Below are 26,031 nucleotides of genomic sequence, written 5' to 3'. Positions count from 1 at the left end.
AACAAACTCCTAAATCAAAAAGAGACTTATTGGATATAACAATTGAATTCCCTAAACCCAGGGGGCATGAACCAAGAGTGCAACTATGCATGTTTATGTTAATTCAATTTTGTCTAAAAGACATTAATATCAGAGTGCACTATCACAGTCACAAACGTTTCAAGAACCGATACATTGGTGACCATGAATGAGAAAACAATATCTGATGAACTAAAATAGTCGAAAAGTAGGAGCCGTGTCCTATTGAAATAACTCATGAATTAACAAGAACAATGGAATACTACAGGTATACAGAATATTTTGAGAAGGCACACCATGGGGTTTCTATTGCGTACTCATTTCTTTCCAAGTAACACTTTTCTGATCTTTTCCTTTTTTTAAAATAAAAAATGACTAAACCACAAAATGCCCCTTATGTGCCACATAACATTCTGCCTTTATCCAATTTTTTTTACTTTACATGACGATTTCTCAATGTTGCACAGTATTATTGTAAATTACGACCAATCCAAAATGGCTGTCGGCACGTAATGACATCATGACATCGATGACGTCATCATGCTGCGCATGCCAGCGCCATTTTTTTTCAAATAAAAATTAGCAGGGCACACAGGCAGCCACATCGTTGAGAACCTGGTGTCCTGCTGGAGCATACTAGGAAAAACAAGGTAAGCTGACACTCTTTTCCAAAACTGAGTATTTCCTGTAGAAATTATGCACTTTGAGTTTGTAATATAAATTTGAATATTACTTGTAATTAGTAATATTTCAACATACAGGATACCCGAACAAGAACTCTTGGATAACACAGACAGCAAATCACTAAGATATATCCAAGGGCACCAGACCAGAGAGTTCAATATTTTGGTCAATGCTAGACCAAGACATAGAAGCCCGGTAAATATGAGTGTACAGCTAAGAGTGAATTTACAATATGTTATGAAATGTATAAGACTAATATGAGTTTAGAAATATGTTTATATTAATTGTGTTTTTTTGTACATGTTTTTCTCTGGTTAGAAATAGTCCCTGAAGATGTTCATAGTGACCGAAATGCGTTGGATGTAACTTTCAATTGGCCTTTTCTTTAACCTTTTCTTCTGAATACTTTTTTTTTTACAAACCTTTTGAACCACTTTGAATCATAATCTGATTTTTCATATTTGAGGAAGAGAATACCACAAATCAAATCAGAAAGAATGTGAAGTGGACATCCACACAGGTCCTTCCAGCTGCCTGGGTCACTATACCTAGACAAACATTTGACTAGTGTTTTGAGGGCTCAGGTGAAAACAATGTTTTTCACGTCGGCATACACACCGGGCCAATAGAATCTGTTCACCACCTGTCCCAGTTTTTTGGCTGTTTCTAAATGTCTGCCCGTTAGATGTGATTGGGCTATTTCTAACAACATTCTCTGGTGGGTTTTGGCGACCACAATCTGTTCTGGCCGATCCTTCTAAACCCATATCTCCTCTATATATGAGCCCTTGTTTAACGAAAGAAATTGTGCCTCCTTTTTCCTCCCTTACTCTTCTGAGACTGTGTGCAAAAAGGCCTTGGCCATTGTTGGATCATTGTGTTGGGAGAATGTGAGGTCAGGAATGATCTCAGGTTTGTCACCTTGGTGGTTGGGTTTTAACCCTTCAGATGATGGTGTGGGTTCTTCATCTGCCTCCCCAAATCCCTTTGCTCCTCTTTCGGTATCATTGGTTTGGGTACTTTCCTCAATCTAATGGAACAGGGCCTGCTCTAAGATCCCCTGAGCTATCTTTTCTCCCACTTTCCTAAGCTGCGTCTCCATGCTAGCCCTGATTTAGAGGTCAACCTGAAATAGCTTCCTTTGGGGGACTGAAGACTAGGTCTGTGGGAAGCAATAATCGGACTGTTGGTTGCAAGGTTTCTTCTCGACTGCTAGCCGAATCAAAGCCAATACATTATTTGGTGGCTACAGTCAGACTGGTAGCCTGTTCGCTCAATTTCACAAATTCAACGGTCCCCCACTTTGTATAAGCGGAGTCGGATCCCACTCTAACACCATATGTAAGGAATCAAGAGTAAGACTCAGACACAGTGGCATGTTAAGTTTTGGTTATAGACTTTTATTTCCATAAAATAAAAACAAGGGTTGGGATGAATCCTATATATACCTAATCCTAAGAGGGGTTTCCCTACCTCAACAAAACTAAGGAACATCTGTGTCAGGATTTTAAACAAGAGCGTCCTCCGTCCTGTGTCCAAAAATCTTAAATGGATCCTTACACTCTAAACTCAGTATAATGTGCACAATGGAATTCTGGTATTTGTAGCTTTATTTCAAAGCTCTCAACGTAAAGTTCTTACGGTGCAAAAATAGAAAAGAAATAAAGTTCCACCGGGAAAGGGGCACCCCTTCCACTATAATCCTTCTGGTAGTTTAAATGTCACTTTATGACAGCTCATGTTCTCTCACTCTTTCTATCCCTGGTATACTTGCCTGCCAGTGTATTTGTGATTTTCTTATTGATCCTAAAAATTGTATGAATCCTCCCTCTTGTATTCACAATTTAAGGTTCACTTCTTGGCTCACCCCTGGCTTACTCTCCTGCCAGTATATCACTTCATTTACTTTTCTCACTCCTAGTTTACTCTCCTGCTAGGATATCACTTCAATTCCTTTTCTCACTCCTGGTTTACTCTCCTGCCAGGATATCAATTGAATTCATTTTGTCTTCTGCTCTTGGGTGTGAGTCACAGCTTCACTGTCTGCCAGGTTCACTAATCTGCCAGGGCCTTTCCTTTCTCCATTTACTCTTTCTTTCATCCACGTGACATTTTTCCAATATTGGTTTAGTGACACTCTTTTGAAAAAGTATGTTTCTGTTTTAATTCCTCTTTTCAAGTGTTAGGACTCTGACCCTCTCTCAACACTGTTTACATGTGTATTTAATCTTCATCTCAAGCATTGGGTCTCTGACCCACCTTTAACAATGTTCAAATATTTATTAATCCCTTCTTTGAAATGCTGGGTCACTGCAACTTTCTTAACAATGTTTTCACCCATGTCAGCTTCTTTAATATGATCAGTTGGGCTCTCTGGTGTTATCACTGTGGCACAGCATTTGCCTTCCTAAGCCCGGGTAACACATTTGTTCTCCATGGGCTTACCGGCTAACTTTGGCAGTTCTCGCGTCTCTTCTTCTGCTTCTCTCCCAGTCCGCTGACTAGGTGTGCATCCTATCCGCCAGTCAGCTCCTGCTTTGCTTTCCTTTGCTCCGGGCGGCTCCAGCTGCCAACGGTCATCAAACGGTAGGTTTTTTCAGCTCAGTCTCCCTTCACACCATTCGTGTCAGCCTCTGTGCTGCTTCTTACAATCAACTTGTCTCTGGCGTCCTGACCAGCATCAGAACAAGTTGCAAACAGCTTCTGACTACGCCTCTCTCTCAGATCCCTAGCAGTTTTAAACTTCCTGGCATTGGTCCATAGCTTCAAACGACTAGAACACAGTGGGCCTCATTATAACTCTGGCGGTAGCCGTGCCGGTAAAAACGGCAGGCTGCCGCCAAAGTTGTGTTTTTTTTTCCGGCGCCTGGCTTTAGGGAATCACCGGGGCATTACAGCCCCGGCGGTCTGTGAAGCCAGGCGTCGAAAAATGTAACTCCCCATTCCCATTCGAGTCCCATAGGACTCAATGGGAATGGGGAGGACGGTAGCACCGGCACCATTCATAATTCAAAGTTGTACTCTGTCGGTCTGGTAACAACGGTGCCGGTAAGCCTACCGGCACCGTTGTTACCAGACCGGCAGGGTCGTAATGAGGCCCAGTGTTGGCTTACCGCTTCTGGTCATCTGGTTATCTTGACTCTAACTCTCCTGCTGCTCTCATTCTCCTCGGCCTCTCCTCTGCCTTTGACATGATCAACCATCCATCCTCATAAAATGGCTTTGTGATACCCTCAGCATCACCGATCGGGCACTGGATTGGCTAATCTCTTTCCTCACTATCTGCCCCTCTCAGCTGCAGCTGGTCCTTTCTCCTCTACCACATTACTCTCTCACTGTGGCGTCTCCCAGGGCTCTATCCTATTGCCTTGTCTATTCAATTTCTATCTCGCCCCTCTTGCACACCTAATCTCCTCCTTCTCTCCTCATGTCCAGTGTTATGCTGATGACACACAGCTTTCCTTCAAACTGCCCTCTACTACCTCCTCTTCCTCCTCTCTCATCCCTGATTGTCTTTCTGCTATCCAGGGTGTGAGGGTAATGACCTTTGTCTTAATGCCAGTAAGATGGAGATCCTTCTTATTGGGACACCTGTGCCCTGTTTTCCTCTCACCCTCTGGCTGCCTTCCTTGGGCCCTCTACCCTCACCATCCTGTGAAGCCAAAAACCTTGGGGTCATCTTCGACTCTTCTCTCTCCTTCACCCCTCACATCTTGGACCTTGCCAAGAAGGCCCACTTGCAGCTTTACCTCCTTAGAGGAATTCTCCCTTTCCTAAACCTTCCCCAAAAGGTCAAGGTTTCCAGAGCTCTGGTCCTGTCTAGGCTGGACTACTCAACAGCCTCTTCCTCAATCTTCCCCTTTCCTCTCTACGCCCCCTTCAGCTAATCCAGAAGAGGGCTGTAAGACTTTTCCTTGGCCTCAAGTCCAGGGACCGTATCTCTCCAGCCTTAAGAACTCTCCACTGGCTCCCAGTGGCTGCAAGGATCAAATTCAAGAACTTCTGCATCACCCACAAGGCTTTATGGGGCCTGGACCATGCAATCTCCAACTTTCTCTCCCTTAATACCTCCCTGCTAGAGCCCTCCACTCCTCGAACTTCAACTCTTGCTTGTCAAATGCTTCTTCAAGCACAGGCAGAGAGTGGGTGGCAGGTCTCTCTCTTAGGCTGGTGCCTTTCTTTGGAACAGCCTCCCCTCCTCTCTCTGACTCGAAACGGACCGCCTTAAGTTCTGGAAACTTTTAAAAACTCTGCTTTTCGCTACCTCTTTCTCTCTTCCCCTTCCCTGCTAATCACCCCACTGCCGCTGAGACTGGTGGCCTGGACCTTCATGAACCTCACAGATACATGGCCCCTGCCCAGTCATTACCAGCCTCCCTCCCCCAGCACTGGCCCTGTGGGCCCCCTACCTGGCTGCCCTTGGGATCCCTCCACCCTAGCACTTAGCCACTCCTTGCTCTCTTCCTGTCCCCCTCTCCCTCCTCCATCTCCTGCACTTCTGTCACAGCACTTGCATGTCCGAATGTCAAGGCCTAGTAGGACCACAATTGTTTATTGTTTTTCTATTGCCATTATTATTATTTACTCCCCTGTTCCCTCCCACTTTGCCTTGTGGCGCCTGGGAACACAATCTTGTTGTATAGGTGCCTAAAGAATGCTCAATAAATCAAAATCAAATCTTCAGTGCTTCATACCTCTTCCTCATCTCAGCACAAAAATATGGGGGGATAAAAAGCTTGATTGGTTGAGAAAACTTGGGAAATTAGTATCTATGCCACAAAAGGCTATAAAGGTATGTTGTAAAGGTATATGGGTGTCAAGTGGATTTATTTTGGTTCAGTGTTTTCCTACCTCTCTGGAGTTGGTCTTCCCCTACATGGTCCTCCCGCCGATAGCCACCCCCAGGGTCAGAGTCAAGTAGTTTCTGCCTTTCCCTGGCCATGGAAGAATAGCTTCCCTCCAGAGAGTCAGTGATGATATTGCTAGATTTGTCACAGTACCTGATCATAATTAAGGGTTTAGACCATGAGGGAACTGATATGGATAGGAATGCTGGGAATAAGGTGATGCTCCTATCTTCAGAGTCCTAGAGCAGGAACGTTGAGAAATATTTTTAGACATAACAAAAAAACTGCATGATCATCAAAATCTAAGCAATAATAGCTGTGGATTGTATATATGGATTTCTACGTAATTCCTCTTTTAATCCTCTGTCATTCCCCAATGAGTTTCCTAGATTGTGGCTGATACAGCTTTTCCCTTGAGCACATAGGCTGCACAGCAAAGATCACTGAGACAAAGCTATGACAATTTGGCATCTCCAGGTCGAGGATCCTTTTCTAGATGTTTTCTCTGCATTCGTGGTTATGACTTTAGATAACAATGACAAGAAAGTGGCCAGCAGTGACAGGTAGAAGTTAGCAAAATAGATAAATGGTGAGGGGCACACCTGAGTTTAAGAAATAAGTAAGTGTAGCTTATGGCGTTGGAGGGTGCAAGAGAGAAATACAACCCTGGCACTGGGTGAGTACAACTATGACAGACAAGAAGTTACTACAATCTGTAGGACACTTGCGTATCACGCACACATATTGCTATTGGATACCAGTCAATTATTTTAAGTATAGTAGACATTTTACAGGAATGGTCCTTTTGAGTAACAACAGTTTGGTTTCAAACAAAATGTTCAAATATTTAAGAAAATACTTACACACCAGTTAAAAAATATTATGGATTTCAGATATGGGATGCAACATATCCCTTTGATTGTTGATAAACATGTGATAAGTAAGTGCTTTGTGCACGCTAATTACTGATTTCATCAGGATGCGCATGTACCCTGGTGGCACTTAAATATGGGCAGGCCAACTTGACTCCACCTCGTGGCATTCCAGGAGGATGGAGTGAAGGTGGCTGCTCTCAATCTGAAGTTAAGCATTTGAGGGGCTTTTAATGGACTGGAAGGGATCACAGGCACACCAGCTTATCTTTGAACCCACATTAGTGAGGAGCTGCTAGATATTTACTATCATCTTTCTCTTCATTTTTAGAGCGAAGATCGATTTTTTACAGACATTCACATGACCTAGTTCCTGGCTATATGGGTCCCTTTTAAACAAAAGGCTGATAGTATATGTAAGAATTCGGGAGCTGGCTTGTGCTTCACGCTGATAAATCTGCCCACAGTGGGATGACTATGTGTTTTACTATAACACTGATAGCTTTGTGATTAACCATGAGGATTCTACTAATAGGGATTTCTGCATTCATTTGCCTACAGGGCCTTACCTGTGACACACCCCAGTGTATCCGAAATCCTAGAAGTTTCTTAGAAACAGCCTGGACTGCTTTGTTACATATCTACACCAGGTGAATGATTACAGAATAAACCATGAGAGAACTAAAATGAGTGCTACAAAATGTATATTGATCAACTACATTGTAATAAATTGGGTCTATATGTTCAGATTGTAGATTTCTTTACTGAAGAATAGAAATAAATCGAGGAAAAAAGCAAGATGAACTGCACCCGAGGAAGGGAATTATCCCAAAATGCGTAGAGCTGACAAAGATTATCTTGTTATTGTATATATGCAAAGTGATTGTTCTTCTGCACTTTGTACAACATTGGACACCTGAAAAAAACAACCAAAAAATCTTTTTCTACTTTAAATTGATGTGAAAGAATTTTCTTAAAAATGTGAAGAATGTGTTTGAAACGAAATTGTTGTTCCTTACAAGGGCTATTCCTATAAAATGTCTACTATCCTTAAAGAATGACTGATATCCAGTATCAATAGGTGTGCGGGAGATGCAAGTGTCCCACAGATTGTGGTCACTTCTTGTCTGTCCCAGGTAGATGTTAGCAAACATTCATTAAGAAACAACCAAAGTTAGGGCGTTTTACTGTACCGTCGTTGTTCAAGAATCCAGATTCATCTGCAACATAAAGACAACATATTTGTTAATTGTATCAATGCAATTTGACTATGATACATGCTACTAACATTGACGGGAGACCATCAATGCACTATTTACAGAGTCCAGTTGATCATCCAAAAATAGTGAAATACAGATGTACATTTTACTGTAATAAGATCATATTTTTATTGCAACTAATTCAGGTCAGAAAATAGAAGCGACAATATGATACCTTCTCAAATAATCCTTATAAAAGGAATATACCATTGTAATCTTCACATGTTCCACTCCCCATTCTTCTCCTTTCCTAAGTACAAAACCCCAATATATGGTCTTTTGAGTTTCAATAGCATTTTACAGACACTAGTTTTTCCCAAAATGTATTTTTTTTATTTTATCTCCCCGTATACGTTCAGAACAATAATCTAATAGCTTCAGTTTGTGAATACATTTTCTTTTCAAAGTTTACATAAATCCAAGATTTAGATTTTTTTCTGTATTATTTTGAATGGTTTTCACATTTCAGCAATTGAAAATGTTGTTTGATGCATAGTTTTTGTCCATAATCCACCCCAACGCCTAGGCAATTTAATGCCACAAAATGCATTTACAGGGATCTTAATGAAGCTCTTGGGTATTCAGCATTAACCACTGACCAGGAGCCACCACAGGGGAACCATGAGCTAGGCATTCAAGGGCTCCGACTTAGAGGTTTCATAAATTTGTGCATAGCGGATGATGTTGAATATTTCCTGTACTGTGACTATATTGGTCAGCGGTAAGCTTGGGATATACAGTAAATGTCAAGTAATCAAAGCAATCTTTAATGACTTATAAGCATGTTAATGATCTGTCAATTGTCTCCGCTCTTCTGGAAGGTTGTTTCATATTTTAGGGGCTGTATAAAAAATGTTCCTGCCCAATTGCTATTTTTTATGTTTGTCCTTGTTAATCAGTCTTTTGCTTGTTGATCACAGTATACTTGTAGGGACTAGGGCATAACCCACAGTGGGTCATTTTACAATGAGCTGAGTGCAAAGTGAAAGTGTAAAAGCAAGGCAAACGTTTGTACACCTACATTTTATGCTCATGCTAATTTTCGTTTCCTTCCAAGGCAGAGAAGTGGAATAATTAGGAATTTGCAATTCTGCTGTGCTTTTCCTCCTCTGTCTTGGAAGAGCCAGTGTTTAATATCTGCATGAGATTTTCATGCAGGCATTAAAACAAATGGATTCCTGTGGTATCCACCTAAAGTTAGCACCTGCTAATGAGCAGGCAGGTCCCATAGGAATCCATTAGTAAATGTCACCTGCAAAGTATAATTTGCAGGCGACATTCACTATTTTACAAAGAGAAAAGTAAAACTGATGACTAAAGGAGATTTACTAGTTTTACTCTTCAGTTTTACACTATGCCCTGTAAATCTCTATATATTTAAAACGCTTAGGTATGTTTCCATACTCAGCTGATGCAATGTATCAGTGCTAGGTTGCCCTCTGCTGTCCAATGACAAAGTGCACCTCTGTTTGTCCTTCCACTTCAACAATAGTTATCATTTTAACAAACAGATTGAGAACGATGCTACGCGGTCAGCTTCACCTTGCACTATTGCAAACATTCAGAATAATTTCAAGTTACTTCTTTCCACCCCCACTTCTCTTCACACAGGGCACGGCAGTTCCAGTGCCAATAAACAGTTATTTACCAGCTCAATGTTTCAGTCTCTAAAGAGCAAAACCCTGTAGGAAGAATGCCTCCTCACGAGCTAAAACTGAAAGTAGGTCCTGTAATTATGCTACTACGCAATCTTATGCCATCATGGTGACTCTGCAATGGAACAAGGTTGACAATTACACATCACCAGACATTTAATAGTGTCACGCAGACCTGGTCTCCACGGGGGTGTAGCACGTAGTCGTATGACTGAGATCCGCACTGGCGTAGTTTTGATGGTATAGCGGTGTCTTCTCCCTTGTTATCTCCCCAGAAGGCGTTAGCCTGTAATGTTGAAACAAGAAGTTAGCTATGAGTGGGTTGGATTAGTCCCACTACCTGCCACCTCCTGATCCCCGCCTCCTCTCCTGCTCACCTATGAGTTTGGTAAGGTTGGCGCTCCGTCCTGCTTGACCTTCAGCAGGGGCGCGATAGGCTCAGTCTTTCTCTGGTGCAGTTACTTCACTGTTCCAGAGTGCTGTTGCTGCTTTTTCTGAATGCTTGGATAATCAGGTGAGTCTCTAACTCAGTAACAGCTTAGTATAGATGTTCAGAGTCTTATTGTCCCAAGGTTTTAAATCTGCTTGTCTTTCTTGCAGATGCAGTTTCGTGCGGACGTCCGGGAGAAGATTTGACTCTCCTCGGATGCTGAACTGGTTGCCTCCAGGTGAGTATTGGCGTGAATGAGTGGTGCTGGATGACTGAATATATGTTTGTTTGTATTGTGCGTGACTTACCTGCTGTTTTCTGTTCCCTGTTGCAGGCGCGGCGCGGCCCCAAGATGAAGAATGGAAGAACCGCTCCGAAGAAACCCGGAGGAATGCAGAATCCCGTGTGAGTATCGGGAACCTGCGTGGAAGTCCTTTTCTAACAGGGGCGGCGATCAGAAAACCAGCTGGAGATGAGACTGATGGACGGAATTGCAGGCAAGGCCTTTGTCGCTGTAGTAACACCTGTTCTTCTCTTTTTCTTGTTCCAGGCACCGATGGATGGAAAGCACTGACGGGCGTGACTGTAGAAACTCAAGGGCAGAGCAGACACGGTGAGCGTTACGCTGCAGGAGTGCAGAATAACGAGAAGCGTGTTCTGCCTGCAGGGCGTGGCTTATATTGCCTTGTAAGTAGTTCCAGGTAAAGTAGTCCCTTTACCACACCCTGTCTCTCAGGAAATATAGTCCCTCTGCCACACCCTGGATTATACAGAAGGCTCAGCCTCACTAGGCAGATGAAGTAGTTCCATAAATTCAGCCCATTTCATGAGCCTGGCGCCAACGGCACCAGGACTGAGTCCATGAGACTCTGGGGCGCTTCCTTGGGGCCTGACAAGTCCTTCTGGTTGACGGGGACTTGGATGGGTCCAACAGCTCCAGGGGTTTTGGAGCATGCACCATGACAAATAGATGCCTGTGTAATCGATGGAACTTAGATACTATTGTTATATCGTGCATACCTCTCATTCCATCTGATACAAATATGCCTTTCAAATTCTCAAAAGGAGACAATTTCCTATACGTTTAGCGTTTTCAATGACCCTTAATAAGTCACATGGACCTACGCCCCTTCCTGGAAGCGTTAATGGGTAATTCTGAAATTTAAGAAGGGGGACAGAAGTGACTCTGTGAATTACCGACCGATGCTGACCTTTACGATATGTTAGAACGGCATATGTTACACCGGCAACAGCTCGTGTTTAAAGTTGCATCCAGAAGGCCCAAAAGCACAGGAGCTAATGATGGTGGTCCCCTGTGTGTAATTAGTATTTTATTTAAAATGACCCCAATTTATTTGTAACCGGTTTTCCCATACACCTTAGAGGGGTGGGGGGATCATTTCAAATTGAGCAGAGTGCAAAATGATGACATAAAAGCAAGGTATAATGCTTTTACACCTTCATTTTGTGCTCAATCTCATTTTCGGCCCCTTTCAAGGCATAGGACAGACACGAAGCAGAATGTGCATTCGGGACTGGGGGTTTTCAAGTTGGGAAGGGACGATATAGCCTGCTTTACCTCTCCTGTGTTGAGAACTCTAGGTCAAACCAGGTTGGTTGCATAATTTTAGTAAGATTAGCCTGCTCAATATACTCCCCTTGTGCATCGCGAGACAAGTTTTGACTGGATAGAAGCAAGTGGAAAATGATGGGAAGACCTCAAGCTTACCCTCTCCAGTATACTGAAGGGAGCCTTACGCTCATGACATAATTGCTGGACCTCAGAAAATGTAGCTTGAATGTCAGAAGCCTATCAGCTTTCTCACCATGAGAATAATAAATGTTTGGGGTTCTCTGTAATGTCTATCACAATGGCACTATCTTGGTTCAAGATCCTCAACCCGACCCCCTCCTCTTTGACTGGTGCTTGCCATCCCTCATACACTTCCTTCTCACACCTGCTACTCCTTCTTCCACTCCCTCTGTCCCCCCTCCTCTGACTGGTGTATCATGCCCCTGTACCCCCTCGGAAAACCTTCAAAGGTAGTGACCTCTTCCATTTAGCCATCCTTAATGCTCGTTCTGCCATCAAACACTCTGCCGACATCTGCTTCCTCCTTGAAGACCTTGACCTCGATAGCCTTACAGAGACGTGGTTCAATGCCAGCTCAATCACTGCTTTTGACTCGCTTCTCCCTGATGGCTATAAAATCATCTCCAAGCCTCGCCCTAACCGAGCTGGCGTTGGGGTTGCTCTGATTTTCCCTGAGGAGGTCCCTTCTTCCCTCATACCCACCCAGCCTTACTCTTCCTTCGAGAGCCTGGTTTGCAAGCTGGTCATTTCTCACACCTCATCCATGACCATTGCCACTATCTACATGCCACCTTGCTCTACCACCCTGTTCCGCTCTGAAAGGGCTCATTTCTCCTCACTCCTCACAACCACCTCGAAACTCCTCCTCCTAGGTGACTTCAACATATACCTTGACACCTCAATCACAGCATCCACTCTCTTCCGTGACCTCTGCACCTCGCTCTCCCTCTCCATTCTCCCTTCTGGTCTTACCCACTCGGCTGGACACACTCTTGATGCCTTCATCCACACTGATCTTTTGCTCTACCACCCGCTGATCACCCCACTCTCCTGGTCAGACCATTGTCTCCTCTCCTCTCACCTGCGTCCTCTCGGGCCATCTGACGGCACCTCTCCCAGCCCTGGCAACCTCATTCACAAACATCTGTCCGATGAAATGAGTGTCAGTTGCTGCCTTTGCATCTACCTTCATCCCCCTCTCTTCCCACTACAGACTCTACCTCTAACTCCGCTTTCAGCAACCTCCATCTTGCCATAACTTATACTCTTGAAATTCTTGCCCCAGTCATGAGGAACAGCCTAAACCATACCTCCAAGCGTAACACCTGGTACAACTCCAAACTTGCAGGCCCGAAACGCAAGTGCAGAGCTGCAGAATGCAAGTGGAAGACCTCAGGCTCACCATCTGACAAATTGGCCTGTTGCCTGCTCCAAAGGCAATACTGACTCCCCATTTTCTACAAGAAAAGGGACCGCATTCAGGCTTGCGTCTCTGGTGCATCCAACAACACGACTGGACTCTAATCTGCAAGGAACTAGCCAACCCTTCCGCAGTCTCCTCCTCACCTTTTCCCTCCCAGGCCCTCTGCAACGCACTGGCCACGGACTTCACTGCAAAAACACAGGACATCCTGAGTACCCTTGCTTCCCTATCCCCCTCCCCTAACCGTACCCTCCTGCCTCCTATGGCCTCCCATCCCCCCTAAGCCTTTCTCTCCTCCTTCTCTCCTATCACACCTGATTAGGTCACCAGAGTTGTCCGCTCCATGAAAGTCTCCTCCAAACCGGTCTCCCCCTGTTCCTCCAGAACCATTAAGGACAATATTAGCTCTCTTGCCCCTGCACTTGCTGATTTCTGCAACCACTCTTTTGTTACTGGATATGTCCCCTCCTCCCTCAAGCACTCCCTTGTGTGCCCCTCCTGAAAAAACCTTCTGCAGACCTGTCTTGTCGAGCCAACTACCACCCCCATCTCTATAACCCCCTTCCTTGAGAAACTCTTGGGGAAGCTGGTCTTCCCCCAACTGACCCAGCACACTGAACTTGTTGGTTGCCTACACGACCATCATTCTGGATTCCGAGCTTCCAGTGGCACGGAAACTGCTCTTTTGAATACCGTGAGGAACTGCTTGCATCTCTCCAGATGTTCTCATTCTACTTGATCTCTCCTCTGCATTTGACACAGTCAACCACTGCATCCTCGTAAAATGGCTCTATGATACCCTACGTATCTCGGAGCGGGCACTGGACTGGCTGACCTCTTTCTTCAATGACCATCCATCCAAGGTTATTCTGGGCTCTTTCTCCTCTCCCATCTCTATCTCAACCTGTGGCCTCCCCAGGGCTACAACCTTTCTCCCTGGCTCTTCAACACTTATCTTGCTCCATTTGCACACCTCATTTCCACCTTCTACCCTAACTTCCAGTGTTATGCATATGACACACAACTCTTCTTCAAACTTCCCTCTGACCCTCTCCGTACTCCCGCCATCATTTCTGATTGCCTATCTACCATCCAGTCCTGGTGTACCTCCAATGATCTATGATTCAATGCCAGCAAGACTGATATCCTTCCTATTTTGACTCCTGCTCACTCTTTTCCCCCTTCCTCTGGCTATCTACTAGGGGTTCTCCCCCTTCTCCTTCATCTGAAGCCAGAAACCTTGGAGTCATCTTCGACCCCTCACTTTACTTCCTCCTTCATGACCTTGCCAAGGAGGCCTAATTTGAACTCCACCAACTCAAAGGAATCCTTCCTTTCCTTACTTTCCCCAAGACGCTCATTTGGGGTCATTACGACCCAGGCGGTAAGTACACCAACTTTACCACCATGGTGTAAACTATGTTTACACCATGGTCGATGGCGGATTTACCGCCCCATTCCAAGGTGAGTGGGGCGGTAAATCCCCATTTCCCATTTACCCTTCCCCATTTCCATTTTTGCCCCATAGGGCATAATGGGAGTGGGGAAGGCGCTAATTACGGCACCGTAAATTACTGTGCCGTAATTAGCACCAAGGCGGTTTAGCGCCATGGATTTTAATGCCTGCTAAAAGCAGCCGTTAAAATTGGAATCAGGCGTTAAGGGTTAACGACGGCGTTAACCCTTAACGCCTGAGTTGTAATGAGGCCCATTGTCTCTAGAGTTCTGGTTCTCTCTAGGCTAGACTACTGCAATAGCCTCTTCCTTAATCTACACTCTTCATTTGTAGGACCCCTCCAGCTAATCCAGAATAGGGCTGCAAGACTTATCCTAGGCCGCAAGCACAGGGACTGCATCTCTCAAGCCCTAAAATCTCTCCACTGGCTCTCGGTTGCTGCAAGGATCAAATGAAAATCTCTCTGCATCATCCATAAGGCTGTCTGGAGCCGGGAAATACACTATCTACAACTGGCTCTCACTAAATACTCTCCCTCCAGATCTCTATGTTCCTCCAGAACCAACTCTCTGTGTGTCAAGCACTTTGCTAAGCAGTCAGCTGGAGGCCGATCTCTTTCCTCAGCAGGCTCCCTCCTATGGAACAGCCTCCCCCGTACTCTTGATCTTGAGCTGGATCTCCTCAAATTGCAGAAGCTCCTTGAGTCCTTCCTTTTCACCTCCTTCCTCCCTTCCTTCCTCCTCTGCTAAACCCAACTGTTGCTGATATTGGTGACCAGGGGCCTTTCGTGTCCTCCTGGATCCTGGCCTCCTACACCCAATCTCCTTCAGCCTACGCCTGCTCCCAGCACTTGCCTTGGCACCCACTGGTCTACGCCACCACAATCCTGCACTTACTTATCTATTGGCAGTTAACCACTCTCACCAAGTCACTTAACATCTGCTCACTCCCCAGCACTTCCTGCTGTGGCACGCCTAGCACTTACCCACCCCACTCCCTTGTCCCTTCTCTCTCTCTGCACTTGAATATTTTGAATGCTCGCAAGGCCTAGTAGGTCCACCTCAATCTTTCAGTGTTATATTTGCTTGTCATTCCCATGTTCCCTCCCAGTTGCCCTGTGGGCACTTTGAAACATTAATTTACTTGATTTATAAGCGCTTTACAAATGCACAATAAATAAAAAAAATACATTGGGCCTCATTACGAACCTGGCGGTACGGTGTGAACGGTGCCGCTAAGGCACCGGCACCGATCACACCGCACCGCCTAATTACGAGTTTGGCTCACGGGTACCTGACAGCCCGCCAGGTCTGACCTGGCGGGCTGTGCGGCACCCATGAGCAAAGCCTGGGGCTGCACCAGCACCGTTGTTAACGGTGCCGGTACATCCATGCTCCCCATGTTGCCCTATGGGGCAGAATGGGGAACCCTGTAATACCGGCACCCACGAATGGGCAATTACCGGGCCACAACAGTCGTAATGGCCCAGTAATTGCCCATTTGCGGGTGCCGGTCCCAGAGGCGAGTTTGGCGGTAGCCGTGCCTGTCATACAGGCTCAGCTACCGCCAAACTCATAATGAGGCCCATTGTATTGTTTGGTACAGAGCAAAGAGGTAGGTGTCTCGGCCAGCATTAGCACTTCCAGGGCGCACCTGTCTAATCTTGCTTCCCTATAAGCTTTTAGAGATCCTGCTGGTGAATGTATAAGCTCCTTTTCATGAATCAGGGTTTCCAGGCGCTCCTTAGCCCTTCTATTAGCACTATAATAGGCTGCAGAGTGGCTGATAAACTCACCCCAAACTATGGCTTTCATAACATCCCAAATCACCCCGTCGGGGGCCTGCACTTGGCGTTCTCCAATACATATTTATTGATTACCCTTGCTATTTCACCTTGCATAAAAAGGTCTTCGTTAAAGGGATCATATAATTTCCATTCCCAGGAGGGCGGGAGAATCGATCAGTTAATTCTAACAGAAGCACTAACTGTAGCATGATCTGAGAACAATTTGGGGCCAATAGCGGCATCTACAAATGGGATCAGTCAAGCTGAGAACAGGAGGAGATCGACCCAAGAAAAAACTTTATAAACATGAGAGAAGGGTGTAATATCTTTCCTCTCCATGTAGGAATCTCCAAATCTCTATCAGGCCCAGTTCCCACAACGCTCTCACGAGGGCAATTGCATTTTTGAAGTCTGATGGGGAAGGGGAAAGCGTCTTGTTCACTGTATGTTCAGGGACCAGATTGACGTTGCTACCAATGAAGACCTCAGACTCAATAAAATAGACTATGGATGGAAGCAAGGATAGTAGGAATTCATTCTGCCTATCATTCAGGAGGTTTACAGACATTAGAGTCATGTGGTGGCCGAATAGGTAGCCGCTCACAAGGAGGAACCTAATATTGGGATCTGTGGTGAACCCGAAGAAGACACTGATAATTGGAGTTTATTCTTAAGAGGTATTATTCACAATAAAATGGTAAAAACACCTAACTAGCCCTTTTGCTATGAGAAACGTTCCCTGCCTAACAAAACAAAAGCAAAGCTGGTCTTCAAAGTCCAAAACAAGGTTCTTCATTCCGAATACTTTCCAAATTACTGGCAGTACCAATTTAGAAAAAACATCTAACTTAGAGGGAAAAGGGGAGGCTTTGTTCAATAGCCTTAACAGGGTGTCTGCTTGGCCCAATTTATATTTAGTATGCTTAGAGTTTCAAAAATTCCTTTTAAACTACACAGGATATTCTTCCCAGTCTTTGTATCAAGTTAGGTTTTTACATTCTCCTGTTATCAAACTGTCTCTTATTGTGAACCTTTCCAATCCTCTGGGGTTTATTAAAACAAAAACTAAAAAAAACACTTCCTCCTTCCAAGTCCTATGATCCCCACACAGGTTTTTTTTCTTGTATCAAAGTTGTTCCAGATAGGGCGGCTGTTCACCCTGTCTTAACAGAACTCTGTACCTTCTGTTACTTGTCCAGCCTTACATCAAAGTGCCCATATCTCTTTCTTAATCCCCTTTTCATAGGGTGTTTTCACCCACGGGTTTCTCAGGCTCCTGTAACCTGGATAGCTTCCCCAGCTCGTATGCACAGTATTTACAATTTTTCTCGGTCTCCCTTTCATATGGGATTTGTGCATTCAGGTTTCTAAGGCTCCCGTAACCTTAATAGCTTTCCCAGATATTATTCACAATGTTTGTATTTTTCTCAGTTTCCTTTTCATATGGGATTTGCACATTTGGCTTTCTGAGGCTCGCGTAACCTGGATAGCGTTCACAGTTGTTGATTACAATGTTTGTATCTTTTAGGATCTATGTCAGGTTTCTCAGGTTCCTGTAACCCTTTTGGATTTCCCTGCAGCCCAGCTCTGTAGCTACGGTCTGACATGTTTGGAGGTCGGAGACTCCAGGTTCCACCAAGGATCTGGCTTGGCATCCATTACGAGCCTCCCGGTCCACCACAACTCGCTCATGGTCGTGCCAACAGATGGGACGTGGGTAGTCCCCTCTCTGCTCCTTCTCCAACCTCGGTTCCGCGATCGGTTAAAAAACACCAACCATTCAGAGCACTATTTAGGGCACTAGGGGGCGCAGACGGCAATGGCTGCCTGAAGCGTAGCTCCACAAGCCCACTGGCTGAATGAGATGAGATTGAGTGATTCCTGGCGCCCGACAATGGTGAAATTGGAGGAGAAGTCCAAGGGACTCAAGACCACTCAGCGTCCATAAAACTCTGAGAAGACCCAGAAAAGTGCTTTAAAAATCCAGCAGAGAGGAACCTGCACCGCGGCCTGGGCAAAATCAACAGGCAGCCACAGGCGGGATTCAAGAAGGAGGTTGGGGAGGTGCGGTGTACGGAGCCAGAGGCAGAGATCCCCAGAAGAGAAGTAACCAAGTACTGCAGAGTTGGAGTTGCAGGGGGAGCCACCCAGTGGACTCAGGAGTGCGTAAAGCAATCCGGAGCTGAGGCGAACTCCGAGAAGGAACGGTGAGATACCCGCAGAGAAGAGCCGGCATCGGGATCAAGCTGAGACCGGCAGCCCCTGTGGGCAGAACGCAAAGGTGAGGGTAGAGGTGAGAGAAGTGCGGCTCCCCGAAGATGAAACCGAGGAGACAAGACTCCAGACGCTGGTGAGTGAGGAAGGAGAGGAGGCGGGGACGTGGTACCTTGCAGCAAGCCTCTGAGCTGTCAACCTGCAACAGAGAGAAGAAGGCAGGGGGAAGCTGCCAAAGACGTATCCCGAGGGCAGGTAAACAACGGAGCGAAACAACGGAGCAACAAGGTGAGAGGAGCCTCGAAGCCGCATGACGCATACGGCCCAGCAGGTCAGGGGTAAAAAATTGTTGTCACCTTCGCAGGGCCACCCCCAACTGGAACACCACCAGAAGGACAGCACATTCAAGGGGGAGAGCGGGGAGTCCCGGAGAAACTCCCCCTGTAGCAAAAAGTAGCACCTCCTCATGAAACAGCTAACGTCAGCAGGCGCCTACACTACCCCACAGAGCCTACCCCACCAGTACAATAGCAGAAGAGGAACCCACAGCCGCTGGGCACAATAAGAGCAGCAAAGTCCATCCTAAAGGGAAACATCATAACACAAGAGGACTGAGAGAAACAGGGGTACCCCGGGAGTGGACAAGCCCCCACACAGGGAGCTGGAAGAGCTGAGGACAAAACGTGCCTAAGGACCCGCAACAGGGAGACAAAACACCAGTTGCGGAGGAGGGGTAGACAAAGGCGCATAACCAAAAGAAGATTGAGGACCATCACAGTGGCACAGTCCTCCCACATAACACTTAACAATAATAAGGAAGGGGCCGCCTCGCAGGCCGTGCCCTCCGCCTTTAACAATAGAGACGCAAAGGGTGATGCAAAAACGTATACACCCCCGGAAGAAGCTCCTAGAAAAAAGAGGTCCAAGTGGAACTACCCCTCATGGAGGGTACTAGGGAGGAGATACTACACACCCCTCCTTCTTAAGTGCGAGAGCACCACCCAGAGAAGCAAGGCCCCAAGGGTCAGGCTCTCGCTGGTAGCAAAGTTTGTGGGACAAATCAAAATAAGTGCCACCATAGGCTCCAAAGAAGGAGAAAAGCGGCCAGCACAAGGCCTCCCCTTAAGAGGACTGGAATTGCGGCAACAATTTAGAAGGAAAGAGTCCCCTCAATCGAGGGCCCCCCAATCCGGTCCCAAAAATGAATTACGCATCTATAAAGTAGGATACAGCTGGGGTAATGGCCGAAATCAGAGCCCTGCGGAGGGTCATTCTAACATCTATCACAGAAATGCGAGGAAAGGTGGAGAAAATAAAGGGGAAGGTGGAGAACCTCGAGCACAGCCAGGTCAACGTCGACCTCATGGAGATTAAATTAAATGCCCGAATGACAGACATTGAATTGAGGGAGAAAAATCTCACCCTCAAATTAGACAACCTGGAGAATAGAGAACAGAGATCGAATATACGAATAGTAGGCCTGGAAGAGACAGAAGGAGAGACTCTGGCTCAGGTTGAGAAAAAAGTGCAGGACATTGTGAATCTCCTCTATCAAAAGGAAGGAGGAAAAAAAGTGCAGATTGAAAGGGCCCACAGAGGAAGGAGAGCGCTCAGCGGCAGCCCACGCTCCATAGTGGTGAAATTCCTGCAATATAAAGAAAAAGCAGAAATACTGCTCAGCGCGAAACAAGCTCAAGAAATTGAATATCAGGCATCGAAGTTCAACATGTTCCAAGACCAAATCCTAGAGCACCTAACGGACAATGCAGAAACAAGGGCCTTGACAGGCCCCAGGGGGCCCACTCTCCTAGGACAATGCTATCTGAAAGGCGACCACGGAGGCACAAAAGAAGCAAAGCGGGAAGGAAGTTTGTGAAACTGAGTTCCCCCTCACTGTCGAAGCCGCCCTGATTCCGAAGGGGGCGCCAAAGAAGTCTGGCAAAAAAAGGACTCAGGAGGTAAATGGGAAAGGCGAAGGGAAGGAATTAAATAGCTCCAGGCAAAGGGGAGCTCCTAACCTAGTGGCCCTCAGTTTAAAGAGGGCATCTTAACACAAGGCACCACGGGTGGGGTTCACAACCGTTGGTATGTTTTGTTAGTTTTTTTTTTAGTTACCATGGGGTGGGGGAGGCAGAGGGGATTGAAACTAGAAGAAATAGGGCTCGGGGACCAGAAAAAAGTAACAACCAGTTACTCCAATAATGGCTCAACCCCAATGAGTACTAACAGGTGTCTATACTCCCAAATACGTCGGCCCAAAAGGGGGTGTTAGGGCCCCATAAAGGGAAGGAGAGGTTACAGAGTACTGTGGGTGTCCAGAGTTGATGTGTAGAGACTGGAGGTTACTGAAGACAGAAAGAGGCAGCAGGATGGAGTCAGTGGGGTAGAGGAGAGAGCTGGTGGTGGAGAAGAGAGGCAAGTGTTTCTGGAAGAGAGGAGAGAAGGTGAAGATAAAGAAAGATAGAGAGAAGAAAGGGGGGGAAGAGAGGCGAGGGGGAGAAGAGAGGACAGGGGGTGAAGAAAGAGGAGGCGGTGTAGAGCAGAGCAAAAAAGGTAGTTGGAGGAATATATAGAACGTGTTGAGAATTTCATAGTGGAGGTAAAAAGAGTAGAGGATAGAATGGACAAAGAGTATCAGGAGTGAAGTTTAAGAAAATGCCTGTTCAGGAATTTGAAAGGTGATATAAGAGAGAGTGAAAGTGATAAGGACGGAAAAGAAGGAGGTGAAGCAGGTGGTTGGAATAATCAGTCAAGAGGACAGTATAAAGAACATTAAGGTTGAGGCTGGCAGGGGAGACCGAAAGGAGGTTAGGGTGGGAAAAAGGGAGAGGAAATCCTAAGGAGAAGGAAAGTCTGAGAGAGAGAGAGAGAGAGAGAGAGAGAGAGAGAGAGAGAGAGAGGGAGAGACAGAGAGAAACAGAGAGAGAGAAAGAACACAGTAAACAGTGGGAGGGAAAGAGATCATAAAGAAGGTGAACCCCGGATTTGGGGGTGAACATGGGCGGGTTGGAGAATCAAGCAGATGTCAAGGGCATCAAGGAGGTGCAGAGGAAGAGATAGACTACATTCCAAAGACTATGAGGTCTAGAGGAGAGCCTGTTAGGCAGCAGAGCATGGATAAGGGAGTGGGGACGAGAATAAGGGTAATAATGGCTGAACCCTGAGTGTGGGAAGTTGAAAGGAAGTGGAGAGTAAGCTACTAGGTCAGCTCAAATTGCCAGACTCATAGCTGAAACATGGGAGATTTGCCAGTCTTCCAGCATCCAACCTCACGTGGGTCTGGAGTCTAGACTCATAGGGACCCAGAGAGCCGAGAGCAAGAGGTTCTTCCCACAGCCGGGAACAAGAAGTAGATGATGAGCATTTTTTGGAGCAGTAGACAAGAAAAGAGTTGGATACACTTAAAACACTGAGGAATGTGACTGACTATAAATTGATCATCTGCTGTGCAAAGAGAACCACATTTTAACTTTCCTCTTGAAGATAAACCTACCTGTATTAGTTGAAGTTCTACCTTTTCCTTACATGTTTTGGTCAACCTTCGTAGATACACATAATAAACATTTGTTTAAACCTACATCTGGGTCCCCGCCTGTTAAGACGGATTTCTGAACTCTGTCCTGGTGGCGCAGAAGTTCAGAAGGCCAACCTAATTACTTGGAACAGAGTAACCTTATAACCTTCGACCCAGCCAGTTAAGTTTTTCAAGGATTCAGTGACATAAGATACCCAAGTACCACCTTCCTTTTTCCTATACTCTCTGAAACGTTTCAAATATTGGGCCGGAGTCTTCCCAAACTTTAACATGAGAGTTTGCTTTAACATTGCGAAATCAGCTCGCTCAGCCTTCGACATTTCCATAATGGCACTACAGCCAGAATGGGGCAGTCTGCTGAGTAACCAGGCAATCTTATCAGCATTGTCAACTTGTTGAACTTCCCATGCATACTCAAACGCAATCAGCCAGTCCATAATGTCATTCCTTTCTTCATACACACTGAGCAGATCTTTCGGAAACCGTGGATGAGAGGAAGCCCCAGACCCATGTCCAGGACCCTTGGACCCATTTGCAAACTGAAGCTTGGCCAGTTCCAACTGGTGATCCCTGTCTTTTTGTTTTTCTGCCTGTTCGATTTTTAGTTTGGCTCTGCTGAATTCAAGCTCCTGCTGCCTAAACCGCAGCTCTTGCTTCTTGAATTCAAGCATAGCCTCCCCATCAGCACTGGCAGAGGAAACATTAGACATCTCGTCCTCCCTGTCCTCGTGGTCCCGATGGATCAGTGCAGCAGCAGAACCGTCGGTTCTACCAGTGAGAGCAGCCCCACCACCTTCCGCACTGTCCTCAGAAGTTATAGCGTCAAGCTGCGCTTCTTGCCACGCCACAATTCTTTGGATCATTTCCAATTTCGTGCCTTGAGAGGAAACACCTCTCTCTGCACACATCTTCTTCAATGTTTCTGATTTGGAAGCATTTAAAGTTAACAAGGTATTTGTTTCCATACTGTTAGATAGGACTATGGCCTTTTTAAAGTTATACTACAACAATTCACTACGTGTCCTGGTTGGAATAACCTGAAATGCCTTAGTTCGTGCGCAACACTGGATACCTTCAGTCGTATCCGACCGCTGCCACCAATTTGTTAAGACGGATTTCTGAACTCTGTCCTGGTGGCGCAGAAGTTCAGAAGGCCAACCTAATTACTTGGAACAGGGTAACCTCTGGACGAGCCAGACCAATCAAGGTAGCGATCGCGGCGGTCAAGACTAGGTGTCAAGAGGGGTGAGGGTGACTGAAAGCCCGCAATGAGCACACAAAGCAAGATCACTTACAAACTACTCCAAACAGTTGTTATATTAAAAATACATACACATTTATTTCAAGGCCTTTAAAACAATGACCGTAGCGAGAAAATCACAATATAACAATATTAAACCAACACATACCATATCAACACAATATATATACAAATACAACAAGTCTCAAGCGTTATATGCACGAAATATGTAGTCCACCTAAAAGGGAAGGAAAACAGGCAGTGCGAGATAATGCTTAGACCCAGTTCGCCTTCAGAGGCACCTAACTAGATGGAAGTCCGAGCCCTGCGAAGAGTGGAGCCTTGTGCTCAAAAGTACCTGCACACGCTGGTGCCAACGGGCAAAAGGGGAGTCTCTTCTAAGGAAATCAGGCAGTTCAGTTCAGTGCACAAATGAAGGAGAACAAGTTCCGCGACTCAAGCGCAGCCTCCACTGTGGGCAGAAGCAGAGCGCGAGTACGGACAAGGGTGCTGTTTTACACAGCGGGGAAAAGCAATGGGCTCCTGCAGGAGGGCGGCCAGATCCTAGCTATACTACTCACCGGTCCCCGATGCAAGCAGACCCAGGCTTCTCCGCGTCAGTTTCAGCAGCTGGCAGGTTCAGAAGAACAGGGAACGCCTCGTCGTCGTGTTGAGTAAAAAGACGTCCCAATCGAAGAAACCTGCACAGTTTTGGCACCACAGCCGGGCAACGGAGCGGCCGTGTGTTTCTGAGCCAAATGTACACTACTCACTTCCGACCTGGGAACGCCAAGTGTACGAAGCGTGTGAGAGTGACAAGGACTCGAAATACAACACAACCTGGCGGCGGTTACAGAGCAACACTCCCGTGTAAGCTGGTCAGTCAGCTGGATGGCCCAGAGACACTTCCGAAGGCTTACTGGCAGGAGATGGTGAAGATGCCGAGAATAGCTGTTCCCGCTATTCCAAAGGTCGAAGTACCAGTACAGGCCTTCTGGTTCGATCAAAGGCGAAAAGGGTTTCACAAGGCGACAGCAGTGCAGAGCAGAAGTCCTTCAGCGGGTCACCAGAGATTCCTCGGTCCAGCCTGTTGTTTGCAGGATACTTGGCTCCTGTATTCCTTCATTCGTGAGAACTCAGGAGATCGACATGGTAGTGGTGTTTCCAGCCCCCTCTTATCCACGGTTCCCTTCGCGCCAAAACGGAGGGGACCCAATGGGAGATCCGCTCATCAACACTCACACCATTCGTGGACCAATCACGGACCACGGTGGTCCCAGGCATTCACACCACCCTAGACTCTCTGGCACCCAGGATGTGTATTGGGACCAGACATCCCAGCCCACATCCTGGAGGCACACAAAAGACATGTAGAAGCCCGCGAAAGCATCTGTGTTTCACGGGAAAGTACATGCCCAAATAAGGAATGCCCCGGGTCGGCTCGACCTGGGGAAGGTGAAGGGAGCAAGACGGTCAGTGGACAGGACAAAGGAGCCTCGTGGTCTGGCCATTTTGGGAGCCAGGCCACCATTTTGGGTTAAGCGCGGAAAACGCGCTTAGAACGCCAAAAGGAGCTCAAAACACAAGAAAACGATCGCTGCCACCATTCCCGTCCCTGAATCACTTGCACCGATCAAATACAATCCTAAACGAGTATCTAGGGCCTGTAGAAGGCTAGAGACCCAAGAGAGCTGTAACTTAGCTTACAGTGCCCTCTTGTGTCATGTTGCACAAAAGCCGCAACATGATAAAAGAAACTACGGGAAACAGCGTTCCCCGGTACTGACTGTCTTAAGGGCATGTCAGTTTCCCCATAAGAAAAGGAGCGAAAGCCCAGAGGAGTGCGGCAGAAGGCTGCACTTCTCTGGCAAAGTCAAGAACAAGGTGAAAAACAACAGCAAAAAGTTTAGGGGTTGCCACATGGAAGGAAAATTACCTACAATTACGAAATCTTTCCTAACACCGCCCCAGGCTGAGTCTATTTGGCATCATGGCAGGGAGTGACTCCAAGTTGCTAAGTGGTGAATCGGCCTGCAAAGTCTGAACTTCACTGCCGGGCATAAGGCAGAAACAGATGGTTGGAATGCAGAAGGCCTTCCCAAATTTGGTCAATTTGAACCTGTTGGGCTTAACATAACTAATACTCCTCATCATTGTTTTGCCAAGTGCTGAGATACCTGTTGGGTCACAGTGTCAAATAAATAGCATTAACATAGAGGACAAACAAAGCCCACAAGTTTCTAAACTGGAAAGGTGTGCTGTGAGACTGATAGATCCATTCTGGCTCTCTGGCACGATACTTTGATTATTTCGGATGTGTGGGCCAAAAATGAAGACAGGTTTTGGTAGTTCCAGATTGTATGAATACATAACTATCCATGCAGCTATTGGGATAATACATGCGTTACAGCTGTTATGTTGCCCATAACCGTTTATGTGAATTCCTTGTAAATCAACAATGATATTTAAACATTATAAGCACTAAATACAGTGTTTATCTTTCATTTTTAACTTATATATACATTAAAATCTCTAATTATTATAAATGTTGCATCATGTTGGGAACTTCAAGCGGGTGTCTACTTTAATTCACATCAACAGAAAATATTTTGTACAATCAAACCAATGTTATTAGGCTATTATCTTGAAACAAAGGTTTTTTTCTATATAATGCCATGTTATGTTAGGAGGGACCTCCCCTAAAGCCCGGGCAGCCAGGTCTTCAGATATGCAAAAAGCGTAGCCCAAGGGCCTCGTTACACAGATGGCGGTAAGGATTTACTGGTACCGGTAAAATACTGGTACCAGTAAATCCTTAACGCCTTACTACGAGGTCTCTTTGCGGGTTGGGGGATTTAACGCCTGCTTTTTGCAGGCGTTAAAAACCAACCCGCAAAGGGACCCAGGGAGCTAATTACGGTACCTCAATTTGCCGTACCGTAATTAGCGCCTTCCCCATTCCCATTATGCCCTATGGGGCAAAAATGGGAATGGGGAAGGGCAATGGTGGAAAGGGGA

The 26,031-nt window shown here is 46.1% G+C and overlaps 1 protein-coding gene across 1 annotated transcript in view; it reads right to left on the bottom strand.

Annotated features, from left to right (window-relative positions):
* Window positions 1–26,031, bottom strand: part of LOC138510558 (serine/threonine-protein kinase MRCK beta-like) — a 2,015,755-nt gene that overhangs the window by 1,065,071 nt on the left and 924,653 nt on the right. Inside the window, exon 14 of the mRNA XM_069626316.1 lies at window positions 7,615–7,641. Coding sequence (XP_069482417.1) covers window positions 7,615–7,641 — 27 coding nt within the window. The remainder of the gene's footprint in view (window positions 1–7,614; window positions 7,642–26,031) is intronic.

The sequence above is a fragment of the Ambystoma mexicanum genome, chromosome 6p (genome assembly GCF_040938575.1).
Source record: "Ambystoma mexicanum isolate Mex_15411 chromosome 6p, UKY_AmexF1_1, whole genome shotgun sequence".
Taxonomy (NCBI): domain Eukaryota; kingdom Metazoa; phylum Chordata; class Amphibia; order Caudata; family Ambystomatidae; genus Ambystoma; species Ambystoma mexicanum.
The sequence above is the reverse complement of the archived record's forward strand: the minus strand, read 5'-3'. Positions and strand labels throughout refer to the sequence as shown.